Below are 14,426 nucleotides of genomic sequence, written 5' to 3'. Positions count from 1 at the left end.
GAAGAACTAGAACTAGAACCCAGAATCCCTGACTCCTAGTCTGGTTCTTTACGATGCCAGACTTGAAGCCATCTCATAGGAATAGAGAATGGCATTCTGGAGGAGGCTTTTAGGACTGAAATCAGAGACAGAATGGAAAGACGAAAGGAAGTGAATATGTTAACACAATTAATGAAAGCCTTCTATGAATTAGACACAGTGCCAGACGTTTTTACGGATTTTTAAACCTCATTTAATCCTCTCAAAAATGCCCTTGATGGAGAGATTATCGTCATTTTATAACTGTTGAAACTGAGACTCACAGTTTCAGTAACTTGTCTCAGACCACACATGGCTGAGCCAGTATTTGAACCCAGGTCTGCTTGAAAACACAGCCTGAGCTTTTCTACCCCAGCTGCCTGGAAACATCAATTGGTTCTTGAGATCATCGCTGATGTGATAAATAAAACCTGGGACAGAAATCAGGGAAGGCTAGCAGCATCTGCCTTTTCCTGTGGTGAGTAGGGAAAAGGATCAGACAACTCTTTCCTCCGGCATGAAGGCGAGGCGATGACTGAGGTATCGGCTTTCTATGTTAAAGTCAGAATTCGTATTTTGGTGAAATTGTCATCTGGATAAATTTAGGGTCTCTGATCTCATTGTAGGCATGGTTACCCCAATGGTTATTTTCCTTTTGGCCTATGTACTCTCTCTGCTCTTAGGAATAATATTTTTATCCCAATCTAATCACTTATAGTATTTGGTTTTTATACAGGTTATTTTTAAAATTTTGGATACAATTTTCTTCTGAAAGTAAGTTGGCCAGTAACCACGAAATCCCTCTTAGTATTACTAAAACCCTTCTCTACCAATTCTTTAAGAAATTAGATCATCTTCAGATGAATTGTTAATAAAAAATTAACACGATGGCCAGTAGCATGGATATCTTTGGGCTCTTGGCCAAAAGATAAGCCATCTGTGTGTAAGAAAACAGGCTAACAATTTTGGACTCTGGTCTCTGTGGCCACAGTGAGCATTGACCTCACTGTTAATTACCCAAATTAATTGTTTTTAGGGGTTGTGTTCTCTCATCACGAAAACTTCTCTTCCCAATTCAAACCATGTGGGTTAAAACAAGAAAACAAAAGCCAAAACTACTCCCCACACCCAAAAGCCCCTTCTGTCAGGGCTCCCAAGTAGACTCGGGAGAGCTGTTAGAGGGCTGAGAAGGGCCAGTCATCAGCGCATACCATACATAGGTGGAGGGCTTGTTATTCTCAGTTTCCCGCCTAGGAGAGGATACCCCTATTGTTTCTGAAAGTGCTGACCAGGACCCACACTTCCAACTAAAATTCCTCTATCCCTCCAAGAGCAGCAAAAGCAGCAGCAGAAGCCACTGCAATAGATAAGTGTTTTGATGAATTGCAAGATGGATAGGGCTTACAGTGCCCCCAGCCTTGCTGATACCAAATGCCTTTAAGATACAGCTTTTCCCATCCTAATCTACAAAGGAAACAGGAAAAAGGAACTTAAAACTCCCTGTGCTCAGACAGAAATGAGACTGTTACAGCCCGCTTCTGTGCTGTTCCTTCTTGCCTCTGAGTTGTAAACAAGACCTAGTAGGACATGCGAATGGAAAGTCACAAACCTCTGGGTGTTTGAAAGGATCCTTGGGACCTCATGCACATCTGTGGAAACTGGATGGAGAGATTTGGGGAAGCATGGATTCTTTAGCCGGCTTAGTTCTCTGTGGAGTCAGCTTGCTCCTTTCTGGTAAGGTTTGGCTTTATTATCTTTAAAAAAATATTTTTAACAGAGTTAGTGATTCTGGGCTCTCTCACCAACGCTTAGTGCTGGTTAACAAGGGGCAGCTGTGGCACAGGGACTGTTTCTCCATGAGTCTCCGTTTAATATATGTAAGGATTGACGTGGAAAGTCCTTGTGGCATGAACTGATTTTTCTAGAGTTTCTCTTCTGGATTATTGCCCGCTGTGTTACCACAGACTCTGTGAGGACTGATTAGGTCACTTTATTTGAAGAGACACACTTACCATAGTGCATTATTTTACTGTTCCTCATTCTAGATTGTTTCCTTACTCTGTAGAAAAAGAGACCTGGCTTTACCTGCTTCAAAGAAAATCTTCAGTCATTAAAAAAAAATCAAATTCATGCTGAGAATGATTCGGACCCACATAAGGCATTGTACAGATTGTCATTTTTAAATGAGAACAAAAATACTTTTCTATAAAGATTTCATATTTGTATCCTATTTTAATCAAAGCAGTCAAACGCTAGGCTTTTTGGTTTTTATCTTATAGTTGGGGTCAGGGAGATTAGGGCTATATAATTTTTGTTTTATTTAAAAAATATTTGGCACATAGTAATTTGTAAAGTTTTTATTGGCCCAATGAAATGAAAGTTTAGGCAATTACCCAGATCACTGGGCACAGGAGAGTAACAAAACCTATTGTGGGTTTAAGGAATGGTTGGCTTGAATGTTTTTAGATTTAGGTTGTCTGTTGTTCAGATTCTCTAGATGGCGGCGTGGCTTATAGTTCACTCACCCTATGGGATATCTATGAAAGTGGTATCAAATCACGAAATACAATAACAACTATAATGGCCATCAATCTCTCCCCTTCAGTTTGAAAGCATTTGAATTATTGTAATGAAAATAGAATTGATATAGGAAATGAATTTGGGAAAATTTACTGAACTTAATGGTGTGGGCTATATAATATTAGTAGAATTTGATCCAAGTATACATAAGTATCTGCTAATTATTTTATATTTTTCATATGTTTGCAATATTATATTATTAAATATTCAAAAAATTAATCCAATAAGATAACAGAATTGCATGTTTGTTTATAGCTCTTCAGTTTGTTTTCAGTGATCAATTATATTGAGGATTTAATAATATTTTAAGACTAAGAATGTGTAAACTGCTGAAAATGAAAGATTATCTGAGATAGTTTCAGTATTTATGTAGAAATTTTTTATATTCATGTAGAAATAATGTTGATTTCTCCAACAATATGCATCTTTAAGCCAAATAGTTATCATAATTCCATTTTCGGTTTGCTTTTTTTCTGTGTGACATTTATTAGTAACATGAAATCTGGAACTGCTTCTACATCAGGGATTATAGTCATGCAAAGCCCAGGGGTCCACAGCTGCTCTGAGATACTTTTTAGGTTAAATAATATACACACGCACTCTGTTTTAATTCATCTTTTTTCCCCATAGTGACCGTGTTATGGCACTTTGCAATATAGGCTTAGAAAAGATGTCATAAAATCAAACAAAAAAGTTATGTGGCAAAATAGTTACTCTGGGTCTAAACCAAAAGCACAGCACTAACTTAAGCAGGGTGAAGCCCAAAGAGAGGGGTTTCGTGCTCTTGTTGAAAGGAAGGGTAACACCAGCAAGGTTGGTTTCTGGAGTAGGTCTGTTGTGCTAAATCCCAACTTAGATTTTCCATCTAAGCCTCCATGAATATGAAAATTGAAGGCCTGATAATTGCAACAACAAGAATCCAGCATGATTATGTCTACAGGCATAGGATCCCATTCTTCAAACCAAACTCCACTGGTAGACTACAGTAATGGAGCAAGGGGCTCATGACTTATGGATTTGTCTCTCTAGTCTAGTGGGTTGTTCGTCATTCCTTTTTTCTGAACAAATAAAACTGAAAAAAATATCACATTTGCCTCAATGAAGGTGACTCTGGGTGGTAGATTCTAACCCATAAAAGGGTTGGAGGAGGTATGTAGTTTTTAGAAGGCTTCCCTCAAATCCACCTAGATTCTGGTAGATTCCCCTCCCAATAGCAGATCATGGCCAATACCAGCTTAGAAACAAGTTCTAAGAAACATACTAGATTTTCCCTACTCTCCCATTCTCACCAAACCAGGCTGCTCTCCCAAAGAGAAAAACAAAATAAAACTAATCACTCTTTCTGCTTTATCATAATATGTCCTTTGTGATCAACAATGATCCAATGGGAAGCCTCTAGTAGCATGCCTTCATGCCTCTTTCATGTCTCATTTGACATTTTAAGTAACAACCTGGGTTCAGAGATAGTGAGTATCTTGTCTGGAGTGGTAGAGGAAATTCAGTTATAAGGTCAGGGAAGTGGTCCCAGATGGAACCTCCTGGTTAGGGTTGGTCTTAGAAGGCTAGTTATCAAGTCTGAGTAATCAAGGGTGGAGGCGTAGAAGCTGGGAACAGAGACACACCTGGGAATTATTCTCAGAAGGAGGAGTTTTGCTCTCTTCACAGATGCTCCCTCCTAAACATTGTTTTTGTTGGGAGCGCTCAGCATTTCCCTTTCAGCCTTACCCTGGAAGAGCTTCCTTCAAGAGTCTAGTCCTTCTAAGACATCTCTTCAGGAGGGAAGAACTCTTCTAAGTTCATCTCAAAAGATTATGCTATATCCTCTGGGGGATTCAGATGGGTGGGGTCCAGTTTTTTCTGACATTATCAATTCATCTCCTGGAGCTCTATTCCTAAAAAGATATGTGTGTGATTTTGTCACCAGCTTATTCCCTGTAGATGGCTTATTGGTAAGAGCACAGAATCAGGATTCAAATAGATTTGTCTAGGCTGGAAGGGTGAACCAAACCCAAAAGATAGATAAATGTCAAAAGAGATAAATGTCAAGTTATGCATTTGGATTCAATAAATAGATGACGTATGTTCAATGTGAGAGAGACCTGGTTTGCTGAGAGTTCTAGTGAATGACATCCAAGTTTTGGTGATACACAAAATTTGTTGAATTGCAGGGAGCCAATTTATAGGCGCCAACACATGCTTTACTTGCTAAAAACGTAATACATAAGCTGTAACCGTTTGCATAGTAAAAATATAAGGTCAGAATTAGAGATGGTAATCATTTCAATCTGCTGCTCAAAGCACATCCATTAAACACTGAAGACACTGAACAATTTGACAGCAAACATAGTAGGCAAATGGGAAGGTAAGTGCTTTAGAAACTTTGTCATGTGGGAACATTTAGTCAGGAGAGAAGAGATGAAGGAGCAGCATTTTCATGGGTTTCCACATAGCAGACACCATAGATTGACACTGTATTTTGTCAGGTCTGGGATCCACGGGTGGAGGGAGTTGCACAAAAGACAGAGTTTGGCTTTGTTGATGGAAACCTTCTAAAAACTGGATCACTATCCCCCTGGGGAGTGAGTTCGCACACTGGAGAGCATTCGGGCATGGGTTGGGTGATCGATAGTCTTTGGGAATGTGAAAAGAAAATCCTTTTCATTTCACTACCTGTGGCTCCTCACTGACCACTTAGCAGGTAGACAAAGGTTCAGAAGAGCCACCAAGATCTTTGCCCACTGAAATCAAACTGAGTTTGTTTTCTGAATGTGGACCCAGATATGGTCACTTTATGCTGAATTGTAACTCAGTTAACATGCCTTAGGAGAAGAAAAACCACATGCACTTGTGCTATTATGACTCACTTTTGAAGACACTGCTCTATGAGGCTGAGGTGGATCTCATCAAGAAGGCAGGAGAAGGAGTTAAGAGTATGGATTGTGAAGTCACACACCTGGGATTAAGCTCAAATTGGATGACCATGGGCCAGTTATTTGATTGTTCTAAAGCACAGTTTTCTCATCTTTTACATTTGAGAATACTTTTTTCCCAGAGTTGTTATAAGCATCAAGTGTGATAATGCATGTAAAGTACTCAGCCAGTAAGAACTCTCTAAGTAAGTGAAGCTAGTGTAATCAAAAGAGGAGTGTTGCTATGAGGACCACTGGGCTCATTCAAGACCAGTCTAATCTTTTCCAGGTGTAGGGAGTCACTTACTACTCATAGAAGCATTCTCCTAAAAGACTTCAACATAAGCCAGTTTCTCAAATTTTGTGCTGATCTCTCCCCACTTGACAAGCCAGAACACTTGGCCTACTCTCCAGTGCTTTCCCTCACCTATCCCTGCTCATGGCTCTTCTACTTCAACCAGGCCCATCTCCACCATCTATGCATACTTTCCCCTTGGCTCTCGTTCATGCTGTTCTATCCATTTGGAAATGACATCCACCATGTTCACTCTGCAAACAAAATTAAACTCATTTTGCCTAGGCCAACTCTTCCTCGTGTTCTTCCCCCAATTCTGAGTTCCCTTCCCACACAGGCTGTGCCTTTGGGCTTTAGACACATAGATTTAGCCCAGTTAACCTCTAACATTGTTGACAACAGATATTATTTACTTCTTATTCTCTGTAGTGCATGGAGTTTAATATGCCATAGTAAGAAACTTTTGGTATACCATGGCAGACCTGAAAAAAAGAGGGAAATTGTTTGTAGTTGTACAAAGGGCTTTTAAGCATTGAAAGGATAACAATAATAATCAAGTTCATATATATTACAAGTAGTATTCACTCATATCTTAAAAGGTTGGCTTATGTTAAATATTTGATGTAAATAAGGTCAAAAGAAAATCCCTTTTTTCCCTTAGGTGTGAAACATAAAAGATATACTCACGAAAGTGGGTTTAACAAGATTTTACATAATATTAAGTATTGTATGATTGTTGAATATTACTTTAAAGACACACAGTTTTATTCAATAGACATTTATTGAGTTATTGCCCACCTTTCATTCATTCATTCATTCATTCACTTAACTATCATTTCAATCAATGAAGACATACTGAGGACTTACTTTGCACCAAGTACTGTACTGGATACCAGGAATGCAAAAAAGGATGAATTATTTTTTCCCCTTGCTAAACTCACATCTTAGTAGGAAGGATGACTATAGGCATATAAATTGTAAGATGCTATGATAAATAATGTAGTAGGGGTATATCAAAATCTAGCTTTTCAAGAGCTATAAAAATGTTTATTGGCTTCAATAATAAAAGCAACTTTAAAATCCAAATTAAACATAAATGGCTAAAAACATATAATGTCAACTTCATTAATTGCTAAATTTCATATCAAAAATAATCTGTAGGATAGATTTTCCTCACTTTGCAAGAACTCCTAAATAATAATGAATATTGCCAAAAATTATGGCTAGTGTAGTTATGAGTTACTCATAGCCAAATGATTTTAAGACGAAGTAGATAAAAAGGAAAAGAGAAGAAAGAACTTCCCATCAGAGGGAGCAGGTGGTGTGAAATAGCTGGGCAAGCTCAGGGAAGTTAAGTCTGGAATGTAGGGAGGAGGTAGTGAATTAAGGTTGGGTTCAGATCAGGAAGGGCCTCATAGGCCATTTTAAGTCATTTGTACCTCTTTCTGTACACGTGGAAATTTAGTATGGTGTTTGTTCTATCATATCTGATTTATGTCTTGGAAAATTCACTCTGTTAATAGTGTGAAGCATGTATTGACATGGCAGAGACTTAGGCCTGGACCAATTTGGCTTCCCAACACTCCAGGCAGGGAGGCTTAGATGAAGAAGGGATTTGAAAGTGTTTAGGAGGTGAAACTGTAGGGACTGGTAATTGGTTATATATTGGAGGTTGTGGGAAGTGGGGTGCATAAGCATTGCTCCCGGCTTCTGGTTTGGGTAATGGTGCTGCCATTCTCTGTGTTGGGAAACATGGCAGAAGGAACTGCTTGGTGACAGGCTGGCATGAAGCAAATAATTATTTTGTACATGTTGATTTTGAATTTCCATGTTAAAGGTGGATATTTAGCAAAATTTGGCTGTCTGGGTCTGAAGCTCAGAAGAAGAGGGTCGGGCAAGGGATTGAAACATAGAAATCTTTGTTTATGGTAAACGAAGGCATGGGTTGTATACCAAGACTTATGTGAAAGGAAAAGAAAGAGCAGATAGCCAAGGGTTCTATGAAGAAGCAGTCAGGGAGTTGCCAGGAGAGGCAAACCCAATCAGATTCCTTCCCTGGGATTTCAGAGAATTGGTGTTGTGGTAGCTAAGGAAGGAGAAAGTTTAAAGAAGGGGGCAGTAAGATGGGGATAGCAGAGTGACAGCCTCTGGGCTTGGCATGGGGGCACCAGACTGCAGGTGTGTTATTTTACAGAGAGCCAGCTGCACTGACAGCATTACCGTGCCAGAGCTGGAAGGATGTCAGAAGATCAGCTAGCATCACTCCCAGCCTTCAAGAAAGGGAATGTCTAAAGTTGCCTCCCTTATTTCTGGAATTTTAAAGTGATAACCCAATTCCCACCGGTCTAGCCAGACTATTCCTCAACTCGCATCACACGTGCAGAATGTTTTTTAGATTGAGCCTTGTCTGCTTTCCTCTACATCCTTCCCCCACCGCCTCCTTTTGTCCCTTCAGGACCATCCTTCTCCCTGTGTTTCTTCCCGAAGGCTGCAGGGGCAGGTGTGGAGACATGGATCTGCCGGATGGACAGAGTCCTGACTCTTTTCAACACATCTGTTGATTAGAGGGGGTGCGTTCCCACTGCCTAGTGGTGCCATGTCTAACATGGTACGCACGCACGGAACAAAGAGAGGGAGGAAACCTAAAGATGAGCAGAAGGAGCCCATTAGGCAGCCAGCTGAGGGGCATGGGGGCGGCTGCTGTTTGCTCTGCCTGCCCAGGGCTTGACCAGTGAGGTGTGTGTGGTGGTCACACCCATCTCAGCAGATCTGTCAGCTTTCCCGCTTTTGTTAGAGGGTGATATCATGCTTCCTGGGGGGAGCGCTGGAAGACAATGCTCGGCCACTTTCCTCCAGATACAATAGGCGGAGTCAGGAAGGCAGTATTGACATTGCTGGGGCTGGGAAGGCACTCGCTGCTCCGCGGCCGTCAGATGGTGAACCAACTTAACCTTGGCACACAGGGCCTGGGTTTTGCAAGGCGTCTGGCTCCAGAGCCAAAGGGGACTCCACCCTGGGGACAGGAGTGCTTTAGACATCTGGGAATCTGGGATGGGCTTCGAATTCTGATCCCTGTGTCAAAAACAACCGCAAAACAATAATAGTACCAGGAATAACAAAAATGGCTGCCAACGGCCGAATGTCGCTATGTGCCAACTGTTTAATATGATTTTTCAAAATTCTTCATTTTTATTTTATTTTTATTTTTGTTATTATTATTTTTGGCCGCACAGCGTGCGAGATCTTAGTTCCCCAACCAGGGATCAAACCTGTGCCCCCTGCAGTGGAAGCATGGAGCCTTGACCACTGGACTGCCAGGGAAGTTCTAATATGATTTTTAATACCTCACAACAATCTCACACAATAGGTATTATTATTTGTTTTGTTTTAAAAATAGATGGTGAAACTGAGGCTCACAAAGGTTGTGACTTGACTAAGGTTAAACTGTTGTGGACATTCATTATTTGGGACTGCCTAACATTCCTATTTTTCAAAAGCCACCATGCTTTCCCTCCATTGATGGGACTGCCAATCACTGATCAGAGTGTACTGTCCATCTGAAGACAGCGGTTGGTTCAGATGGAGGGTGCATGACCCAGTAGGGCCAGATAGACTCTTCTCTGGGAATTTATGAGCAAGGTGTTCTCTTTCTTCAGTGAGGACACTGTTTACCTGGAGCCGCCAGCTTCCCTTGGTCCCTGAAGCTAGTCTTTGATAGGAGAGAATGATGACAGAGACAGAGAGAACAGAACCCAGACAGGCACTCTGAAGTTATCTGAGCCCTGGATCCAATGTTTTTAGATTGGAGACCCATCCCTGCCCCTTCGAGTTATGGGAGCCAGTTGCCTTTATTTGCTTGTGCTATTTTGAGTTGTTTTCTGTCTCTTGAAAATGAATAGTCCTGAGTGACCACATGATCACAGTAGGAATGACGGTGGCAAGAATTAAACTGAGGGCTTCCCTGGTGGCACAGCGATTAAGAATCCACCTGCCAGTGCAGGAGACACGGGTTTGAGCCCTGGTCTGGGAAGATCCCACATGCCGCGGAGCAACTAAGCCTGTGTGACACAACTACTGAGCCTGTGCTCTAGAGCCTGCAAGCCATAACTACTGAAGCCTGTGCGCCTAGAGCCCAAGCTCCGCAACAAGAGAAGCCACCGCAGTGAGAAGGCTGTGCACCACAACGAAGAGTAGCCCCTGCTCGCCGCAACTAGAGAAAGCCCACGCACAGCAACAAAGACCAAATGCAGCCAAAAATAAGTTAATTAATTTATTAATTAAAAAAAAAAAGAGTTAAACTGAGAATGACCTGAACCCAAATCCTGGGCTCTTTCAAACACTTCACTGTGTTCCAACTAGTGTTTCATGGTCATCTCAGGCTGGTTTCCAGAAAATAAGACTGCTAACAGTACTTATTTGTGTAGTTTTAGGGGAAGATTTTAAAAGATACTACTTAAAATTACTTAGTAGGGTGTGGGTACATGATGAGCACTCAATAAAAATCAGATGTTCTTAAATTGTTTACTTCTAAACAAAGCTGGAGGATCTTATGTCACTTTATGCCAGTCTTTTCAAAACACGTCTCCATCCATGAGGGCAGGTAACTCGTATTCTATGCCAGATGGAGCTCCCTGGCTTCCCTTGGGATAACTCAGCATTGGTACCCTAAGCCTGGCCTTGTCTCAGGAACAAAGAGAGAAAAACTTAGAGCTGTGCATTCTTGGGTTTTTGCTAAAAATCTGGAGTGCAGGTGAGGGAATTCCTTCTCATGGCCCTACCAGCTGGCAGGATGGTGCTCCCGACTTTTCTCCTGCCAGCCCCCAATTTCCTGTTTTCTCAGGTCTTGACTAAACAGAGGCTCTAGGATACTTTGCCCTAGATTGTTCCCACCTCATTTATTCCAAACCTATTAATTCCTAGTTCTTGAAAATTTTCTGTGGCATTGTCAATTCCCAGTGCAGTATGGTTCACTTCAGACCAAGCCCATTATTGAAGTTTTGGACCCATCCTGGAGTGCATGTGTGTATGTGCATGTGTGTGTGATCATAGCTCTGCCTGTATTTCACCACCATCTTGCCTTTAATTCCTCCTCCTCTTAGTCTCAATTCCTCTTTGTGTCCAGCACCTCTTGAATCTGGAAAGTACTTTCTAATCTTCCAGAGTTGATTTAAATACCCACCTATTTTGCTATTCATTGCTACCACTCCAGAATCAAAGAGCAGGGTAGCGGTGGTAGTTGGTTGTGGTCAGCAACTTTTCAGGAGCCAGTCTTGCCTACCTCACCAGGCTCTAGTGATCCTTAACCCCTCAGGCTACACTGGGGGTATATTCCAGTCATTCCAGGATCTTTGCAGTTTCTAAAACTACACCTTCATGCATCCAGGCCTTTGTGTACACTGTCCCTTCTGCCCAGAATATCCTCTTCACTTTCTTTTCTTCACCTGATTTATTCATGCTTTGAGATTTATATCAAGTGTCATTTCTTCTAAGAAGTCTTCCCTAACCTTCTTTCATGGATTAGGTCCCTGCCTTAGCCTGAATTCCACCAAAACAAACAAGCAAACAAACAAAACCCCGTGGACTGAGGCAAAGGCATATGTGCAGGTAGATTATTGGGAAGTGATCCCAGGGAGCAAGAGTGAGGGACTAGGGGAATGGAAGTGTACAAGCATGTGTTATCACGTTGGCCACTGCCTCAAATGCCTGGTGCTCCAGACCTTTTGAGGAGCCTTATGAAATGAGACTGAAGGGCATTCATACATTGCTCTCCTCCCCTTTATTCAAGGGTCATATAGATGCAAGAAGCTGATAAGCTACTGCTGGGGTCCTATGTTGTTGTGCCAGAGAAAGTCCCAAGGGAGGAAGTGAGATATCCTCCCATGGGCTCTGTGTGAGCTACTTTGATATTACACCTGCTCAAAGCTTGTGGAGGCCTGCTCAACTGAGGCTGCAGAAGCAGCTGAAGCAAGACCTGGAATGGGGAAGATTTGCATCGGTGCCCAAGAGGTGTTGGATACATGCACCCTTGTGCTTGTCTCTGCCATAGTACTTAGAATATTAAATTACAATTTACAGTTTACTTGATGGTTTGCCCACTAAGCTATGGTCTGTGTTTGACATATCAGTAAGAGAAATGCTTTAATAAATAGTTTTGCATTGGATTAAATGTTCTGACCTAGTGCTTTCCTAAGTGTGCTACATATACTACTGCTGGCCTGAAAGATGATTTAATATGGTGCTTGGAAGAACATTTTTAATTATAAAACTTATTTGTATATATAGATGTATGTGTGTATGTATCATATCAATCATGTAATTTAATGAGTATTTTGGCATTATTTGAGGCTAAGGAAAAAAAAGATGAGTTAATTTAAAGAGAATGGTTAATAGAATAATCGTACAAGTCTCCTGTAGACTCAGCAAGAATCATGAAAATGATGTATTCATCAGTGCAGTTTAAGAGACACTGCTCTAACTGAATGAGAGAGCCAATCCTTTTTAGAACTCTGTTTTGTGTGTGTGTGTGTGTTCAAATAAAAAATAGAAAAGTAATTTGGGCACATAATTAATACGATCCTAGTGACATGGACTAAGTGGAAGAGAGTCTCTTGATGATCAACCTGTCTCAAAAGACCGTCTTGGACTCTAATATTGCTCTTCTCAGGAAACCTGGAAAGTGGACATTTATTAATAAATTACAGACAAGACCTAGTTTACACATTGGGCATACTGAGTGTTCCTCAAAAAAGGCCCAGTAGTCAGCCAGCAAAATAGTAGGCCATGCCCAAAGTAGAGGAATGGATAGGTCAGTTATGTGCATTCATTCAAGCTAACATTTACTGAGCTCTTTGCATATTCTGGGAATCTGCTGGGCATTAGAGTTACAAGCATGGTTAAGAGAGGGCTCTGACTTCAGGTGGCTTTTAGTCTGGTGGGTAAGAAGCTCTGCTCTGTTAGAGGCAGACGGTGCATGTTGGAAGCATCGAGGCTGGAGGGAGTCATTCTGGAAGAGAACAGGGGTCTCACTAAGAGGGTGACGTTTGAGAAGGATGAGCAGAATTACGCTTTGTGGAAAAGCAGGAGCGGAAGTGAGGAGGAAAGGTATTCTGGGCAGAGGAAAAAGCATGAAAAATGAGGAATAAAAAGTTTAAGAAATGTTTGTGCAGTGGTTCTATGTGGCTACCCTCTAGGGTACAAGGAATAAAGCTAGGGAGGTGGGCTGGGAAGAAGGTAACTTGGTTTGAGGTTGGCTGAGTGGGCAGGGCCAGAGTCAGTTATGAGAGTTGTCAGGATATAGGATGAAGCTGTGTGAGGGAATGACATTGCCCAAGAAGAGGAGAGAGGGTGGTTCTGGGAACACCTCTGTCAAGGGGTGATGCGGGTGGAGGAAGAGGAAACTGAAGACGTTCAAAGAGATAAACCAAAGGACGAGGGAGTTTCAACTACGTAAAAATTTACAGAGGCAGGAGCCAGGGTAAGGAGAGAGACTAGAGAATTTGGCAATTAGGTATTGTTGCAAGGCATTTTCAGTGGATGGGCAGGGCTTGGGTTGAAGAGTAAGGGCGAGGTGAGGAAGTGGAGTAAATAAGCATAGATTCCTTTCTGAGAGATGTCCCATGTCACGGCAGCTTCCTGTTTCCATGTGCTTTTCTGTAAGCCTGATTCTAGGGTGATTTGGTAGGAGAAGGGGTGAGGTCTTCTCTGCCATTGTTGGTTCAGGGTGCTGGGAAAATATGCCGAGGTTTGAAGGAAGTAGAGAAAAACCTCTTCCATCACAGACATTCTCTCCTTCCCATGGATGTTGTCCCCAAGTTGCCTGAATTAGATAATTATTTTAATTTCACAAATACATGGTAATGGAGGTACATGGAGGTGCCACACACTGTTACCTGGAATGAGGAATATTAGAATGGTCAAAGACTCAAAAGATGATCTAGTTCAGTATTATTGAGTTGTCTTCGCATAATACTAATTCCAGGAGAATCGCTGAATTCCCCCCACCCTTTTTTTTGAGTATCACATGGAGCTAATGTTTGATACCTTAAGAAATGCTGGTTTGATTCAACCTGCTCATTTTATAGATGCCAACACTGAGGCCCAGGGAGTTCAGCGCTTTGCTCAAGCTCACTCAGCTCATTAGAGGCTGTCTCTTCACTTTAACAGAGCGTGTGGAAGGCAATATAAATTAGAGCTTAATGCATGTACTGTTTGGTCAGACTGCCTGGGCTTGCATTCCAGTTTTATCATTGAATTGGTTAGCTATTGCTGTGTAACAAACTACTCCCAAAACCTAGTGGCTCAACCAACATTTATTATCCCTCATAAGTCTTTGTGTGATTCGCAGCTCGCCTCATCTGTGCTGAGCACAGCTCTGAGGTTCTGCTTCAGATTGCAACAGCTGGTCCAGCTCTGCTTCTTGCTGTGGGTATGTGGGTTGTCTGGGTGACTCTGCTCACATGTATCTCAGCCTTCTTGGATCAGCCCAGGGGATGTTGTTCTAATGGTGATGTTAGAAACACATCACCATTAGAAACAAAACAGCAAGTGTCTTCTTAAGGTCTAGGCTGTGAACCAACACACTGTCATTCCCAAAGTCAAGGTCCGGGAACTACACTCTGCCCACG

The 14,426-nt window shown here is 41.7% G+C and overlaps 1 protein-coding gene across 3 annotated transcripts in view; it reads left to right on the top strand.

The window, feature by feature from the left end:
• Window positions 1-1,343: 1,343 nt before the first annotated feature.
• Window positions 1,344-14,426, top strand: part of TEK (TEK receptor tyrosine kinase) — a 101,713-nt gene continuing 88,630 nt past the window's right edge. For all 3 annotated transcript variants that reach the window (XM_059924629.1, XM_059924627.1, XM_059924626.1), the window contains exon 1: window positions 1,344-1,752. In XM_059924629.1, the coding sequence (XP_059780612.1) occupies window positions 1,701-1,752 (52 nt within the window). In that variant the 5' untranslated portion in view covers window positions 1,344-1,700. The remainder of the gene's footprint in view (window positions 1,753-14,426) is intronic.

The sequence above is a fragment of the Balaenoptera ricei genome, chromosome 6 (assembly GCF_028023285.1).
Source record: "Balaenoptera ricei isolate mBalRic1 chromosome 6, mBalRic1.hap2, whole genome shotgun sequence".
NCBI lineage: Eukaryota > Metazoa > Chordata > Mammalia > Artiodactyla > Balaenopteridae > Balaenoptera > Balaenoptera ricei.
Note: the sequence above shows the minus strand (reverse complement) of the source record. Positions and strands in the feature narration are given on the sequence as shown.